The sequence below is a fragment of the Portunus trituberculatus genome, chromosome 38 (genome assembly GCF_017591435.1).
Source record: "Portunus trituberculatus isolate SZX2019 chromosome 38, ASM1759143v1, whole genome shotgun sequence".
Classification (NCBI taxonomy): domain Eukaryota; kingdom Metazoa; phylum Arthropoda; class Malacostraca; order Decapoda; family Portunidae; genus Portunus; species Portunus trituberculatus.
Window position 1 is genome coordinate 21,991,486 of NC_059292.1, and position 6,000 is coordinate 21,997,485.

General features: G+C 39.3%; 1 protein-coding gene across 4 annotated transcripts in view; it reads right to left on the minus strand.

The window, feature by feature from the left end:
- The window catches only part of LOC123514693 (cytosolic Fe-S cluster assembly factor NUBP2 homolog), a 44,623-nt gene that overhangs the window by 23,162 nt on the left and 15,461 nt on the right, over positions 1–6,000 (minus strand). For 2 of the 4 annotated variants that reach the window (XM_045272746.1, XM_045272747.1), the window contains exons 3-6: positions 3,761–3,824; positions 3,321–3,413; positions 2,844–3,003; positions 2,093–2,207 (exon numbers count right to left, since the gene is read on the minus strand). In XM_045272746.1, coding sequence (XP_045128681.1) covers positions 2,093–2,207; positions 2,844–3,003; positions 3,321–3,413; positions 3,761–3,824 — 432 coding nt within the window. Of the gene's footprint in view, positions 1–2,092; positions 2,208–2,843; positions 3,004–3,320; positions 3,414–3,760; positions 3,825–4,024; positions 4,173–6,000 lie in introns of those variants that run through there. The other 2 variants (XM_045272748.1, XM_045272749.1) reach the window with 2 other exon arrangements.

Here is a 6,000-nt window from a genome sequence, read left to right on the forward strand (position 1 = left end):
TCGATGAAGTTGATGATGATGACGTTCAAGATCTTTTGTAAAGCCATGCTGAATCTCTCTCAAATGATGAACTTATAGAACAAGACAAAGCATCACAGGAGACAGAAAAAGAGGGAGACGAGGAAGAACCTGTGCGTGGCCTGGACATCAAAACTCTTAGAGAATGTCTCGGTGGTATCGAAAAAGCTCTGGAAACCCTGAAGGAACGTGACCCAAATCCTGCCAGGAGTAGCAAAGTGGCTCATGACGTAGAGAAGTGTCAAAATTTATCAAGAAATCAATTCTTTTTTATTTACACCATGTTGGCTTTTCACGGGAATTTATGGGCTAAAGGGGATACTTTTTGTGGTACCTCCTATCTCAAAGCCCACCCGCTAGGAAACCGTTGCCCCGAGTGAGGAAGCCCAACCTACACTCGGACCGTGGACAGGATTTGAACCCGTGCGCTTGGAGACCCCTCGGACCCCAAAGCACGCATGGTTCCACTGTACCAAACAGTCCTCCATCTACTCGTTCTTCAAGCCAGTGAGACATACTGTCCCTGTCACACCTGCCGACCCTGCTACAGCTGGCCCTTCCTCCATATCCTCTTTTTTCAAACCAGTGAAACATGCCGACCCTGCTACAGCTGGCCCTTCCACATCTGCTTTCGACAGTGCAGACGACATCTTATCCTCGTCTGTCCACTCAGCGGAAGATGAGTAGGGGCTAAAATCCCTACTGTCCCTTAGCCTTGGGAGGGACATCATCTGATAGAATACATGGCGAGTGAAAGGTAAATAAAAACGTTTTCTGTTTATTTCTTTTGCGCAGTACTTTACATTTTTTTTTTTTATGAATATTTTCATGTATATTTTCATTTCTGTAGGGGTGACTTTTGACATGCTGGAACGCATTCCCTATTATTACATGTTATAATGGGTTCAGTATACAGTAAATTTAATTTACATTTAAGGTTTCCAGGAACGCATAACGAGGACTTACTGTGTGTATATATATATATATATATATATATATATATATATATATATATATATATATATATATATATATATATATATATATGGAGCTCTGATATATTACTGCCTTGTATTTTGTCTAATTTTTTGAGGTGCAGACTAGATTTTTCAGGCACACTTTAATAGTCTGGGTACGGTCTGGAGGTGTGGTACTGGACCAAGGGTAAAAATTTTAGGTACAGAAGTACAGGTACGGACTATCTGCATTTCAAGGTCTGGAGGAGTGGTAAAGGACTACCCGATATCCAGTAATGCACCCAGCTCTGGTACTACTACATTATTCCTGTGTCCTACATGATAGGTACTATTACATTATGCTTGTGAATTCCAATATGGAATGTCTAGTAGGCATAATGAAATAATTTCTATGTAGCTGGTACTTATAGAGATTTTCACTCATCAGGCTAAGGATGTAGATCGATAAATGATGTCAGTGCTGAAGTGAAGAATTTAGTGCATGGACAGAATGTTGTAATATTGCAATGATTTGTACCCAGAACAGCTAGGTTACAGGGCCAAGTACATCACTTCTCAGATGAAGTTGTCTTATCCATAATGGAAAACTTTACTTAGATTTCTAAAATGTCCCCTTCTTTTGGATATTTTTCTTCCTGCATATTATGAAGTGGTACTGAAGGAATTATATATATATATATATATATATATATATATATATATATATATATATATATATATATATATATATATATATATATATATATATATATAAGCTGAACTTTTCTGTTTCTTTCTTCACAAGAGCATGAATGCAAGTATTTTACCTTCATTCCATTTGGTCATAATTGATTATAAACATGGAATATAGACACTTTGTTTTCTGAATCCTTAATTATCAGTCATCGCTCACCACTGGTTGCTATTCACACTCCTCAGAGCTGAATCCTTCCATACCTTACTCCCCATATCCCAATGTAAGCCATCAGAAAAGTAACAGCTATAAAACTGAGAAAACAGGGATAGATTAATATCAGAAGATAATGTAATAAAAAATAAATAAATAAAAAAAAATAAACTCAGACCAACAGTGGGCATGAGTGTCTTGTGCCACACACCTTAATCATGCGCCTTATAAGTGCTGTCTTGCGAGGACCCTTCCACACCACGGCCTGGGACTGGGAGCTCAGCAGGGATCCCACTGATAGGGTCTTAATCTTTCCAAGAGGTGACCTAGATGTAGATGCAACAATAAGGGAGATGAACTGTATATACTTCCTTATCAAAACAAATTTTTATATCAAATATGTTATGATTTTTACTGCTAAGAGGAAGAAGTTTCCACTATGATAAAAATCAAGACAGCACACAAATAGGCTATAAGATGTGTTAAGAAGTATGCCACACTTTACATGGATAATCAAACTTGTAACGCTCAAATACATAGCACATCTTTGGAATATCATGAAAACAGTTATATTCATCTAAAGATTGTATGGTATAAACTGGACAGAGGGACATCCCCAGGAAATGAATCTGTGACATCAGTCAAGGCAAATATATAAATTTGACATAGTAATACCAATCACATCAAGATGATAACCCAGGTTTTGAGTGGATTTTAGTCAGCATTTACTGTCCTGTCAAAACATAAAGGCAGGCCTGTAATCAGAAAAGCTTTGCTCCCTAACCACAACTATTCTTAAAGGTCATGGAGATGATAAGCCAGGTTTCAAGACTGTTTCTTGTCAATAAAGTAGAAATTCTTTTAGTTTGTCAAAAGAACCATAAAGTCCAACTTAAATTAGATTTCTGAAAACAGTGAAAGCACAGCACAGAAGTATTTCAGAATATGGTCCCAAGACTCACACCACAGGCTGCCATCCCCACTGTGAGTCCAAGACAGGCTGATCTTCCACTCCTAGCAGGTGAGGGATGCTGGGCCCACACACATCCACATCCAGAAGACCCACACGCTGGCCCTCCCCTGCTAGCATTTGTGCCAATAATACAGCCATGGTGGACTTTCCTGGATAGAGAATAAGGCTGATACTATATTATTTAAGCATGGAAGACTTCACTGTGTATCCTATATAGTACTCTCAACTGTTCATGCTATCATCCCAGCAAATGCTACAGAAAATTATATGTTGGATCTCAGGACTCATAGTAAACTTCAGTAAAATATATGAATAAGAAAATATAATGTTATATTAAACAGAGAGAGAGAGAGAGAGAGAGAGAGAGAGAGAGAGAGAGAGAGAGAGAGAGAGAGAGAGAGAGAGAGAGAGAGAGAGAATTTTGGGGGTAGGGCACATAAGAGTCCAGTCATCCAGTGTGTCTCACCTACACCTCCCTTGCCAGACAGGACCAGCACCTTGTGTCTGATGGCACCCAGCCTGGTGTCAATCACCTGCTGTTCTGGATCTGGCTGGCTGCCTGCAACACAACACACAGGACCAGTCAATACCTTAGAGTAGTCAGTAATATACAAAAAAAATTTTTTGACATGATATTGTGTACCATTACTGTCAGAAGCCAAACATTATTTATCTGAGCTGCAGTACCTCAATTGTTAGAGGAGCTGCTATCTTCAGCATCACTGTAAGAGGCAGGCTCAAAAATGTTATATGAATAATTTTTGACTAGGTAATGACTGCTTGCTGCACTATAAATTTCTTTGCCAGGATAAATAGCTATGGCTGAGCCTTAAGGTGTAATGAGGCATTTATCATATATCTCTTGTGCAGAGTGTTTCAAAATGTCCAAATGTATGACGCATTCACCTTGAGACAAGCATAGCTCCTTCCCAGGACATCCTTGACACACTAATGCCTGACCTGCTTCACTCTGCAACAAACAAGAAACATTACCAAAAACCTATAGAGACAGAACAGTGTTGATTTAATACAGGTAGTCCTTGATTTATACGGTAGATGCGTTCCAGAAGGGGCCGTATAAAGTAAAAATCGTATAAAGTAAGGAATAAATACCCAACTCCCTAGACTTTTTTTTAGTATAAAAGAGCGGACCTGAGCTTTGTACAGTACCTCCAGCCCCTTTACATCAAACAGCCACGTGATCCTCATGAGCATGACTCCCAGCACATCCACTTCGTCCCTTGGTTGAACAGCCTCGCCCTCCAGGGCGAGGCTTCAGGGGCGTCCTCACACCACTACCACTACCACCACCATCGCCACCACCGCTTCCACCACTAGACTTTGAAGGATGTGTTCAAAATAAAATAATCTTTCACTGTACGTATACATTTTGCACTAAACACATTTCTATTATGCTTATTAATGCTTTTTATTAATAAACTTACAAAGACATAAAATGACTAAATTCACACGGCGATTTAGTTAATTAAGAATTGCGCGCCAAGCAGCCTCATTGTTTACCTACACGTGGTTGTGGCAACATCTCCTTCTCTCGTGCCCATTGTTTACCATGGCTCATAAGCACCCTTCTGCATCTCCAGCTAGCAGTGATACGCCCAAGAGAGCAAGGAAAACATATACACTGGAGGGAGCCCTTACAGCAGCCAACTTGTCTGAGTGTATGGACTTGTTGGCGCAATCAATGAAAATTCTCGAATAAAATGACCCAAATATTGAAAGAAGCACCACCGTCATCAGAAGGGGCCTGGAAAAAATGACGTGCTATGAGGTTCTCAAAAAAAAAAAAAAAAAAAAAAAAAAAAAAAAGGCACTGTCCTCGAGAAACCGTCCCGCGCGCTCGCCTTGATTCCCGGCTCCCACTTCGCAGCTCCTCCACCCAGCTGATTTGACGCCATATATATGAAGCCACGCTATTGGTCAGAGAGAGAGAGAGAGAGAGAGAGAGAGAGAGAGTATTTGCATGGTAACGAATAAGACAGCGTTTCTCAATCTTTTTACCCTTGCGTAACCCTTAAAATACATGACATGTCTTAAGGAACCCCTGCGCAAAAACAAAATTATTTACCATATTTTTCTCATTTGATGTGACATCAAATCAGCTGAGTGGAGGAGCTGTGAAGGGGAAGCCGGGAATCGAGGCGAGCGCGCGGGACGGTTTCTTGGGGACAGTGCCAGAAAAACAACAACAGAAAAAAACAGCAATCGATAACAAGCTTCTTCAGGCCGCACACACCAAGTCAAGTAACAGAATCGAAGACAGACGACGACAATGGTGACACATCTTGCAAAATTGTTCGCTTATTAACCTGAAAACTGCTGTACGCCTTCTGGAAGCGCTCTTTTTAAACAGGCACCATAAAGTTCCCGTGATTCGTATTTCTTTGAAATTATTTTTTTGTGTTCTAATAACCTTTCTTTTAGTAATTTATATCTTTCTAATAAGAATTTGGTTATTTATATCATATTTATAAAGGAAAACAATGAAACCACTATGTTTTTATTTTATTTAGTCGACATTGCATTCCTCTCATAGGTATTAGAGTTTGAGTCTCATGTATGGTAAGAGGAAGCTATAATTTAGTAGTATAGAAGTTGTTTTTGTATAATAGAAAAGAGATAAAGCGAATAAGATTATGGAAACAAGACCATCTTCACTAGACGTTTGTAACACTGTCAGACGTGTCGGCCCGGCCCGCACCACGCGTCATGAGTCATGACTCATCCTCTCTCTTTCTCTCTCTCTCTCTCTCTCTCTCTCTCTCTCTCTCTCTCTCTCTCTCTCTCACACACACACACACACACACACACACACACACGTATATAGTATGATATGTATGTTATTGTGGCTTACACGGAACTAATATTTCATTACTTCATTTATTGTGAACCAAGCAAAAGAGTATTTTTGTTTCACTTATTTATTTTGAACAAAGTGTGTGAGAGAGAGAAAAAAATTGTAAAATAGTAGGAGGCTAGAGCAATATTTCGCATTACCATTACCAGTGCATATGCATTTTTATTTGACCAATTTATCCATTCCATAGGTATGTTGTTTACTCCATATACTTTGATGCCATTTACTTTATTTGCAATTCAAAATATTAGTGTCAGAATAATGGAAAGAA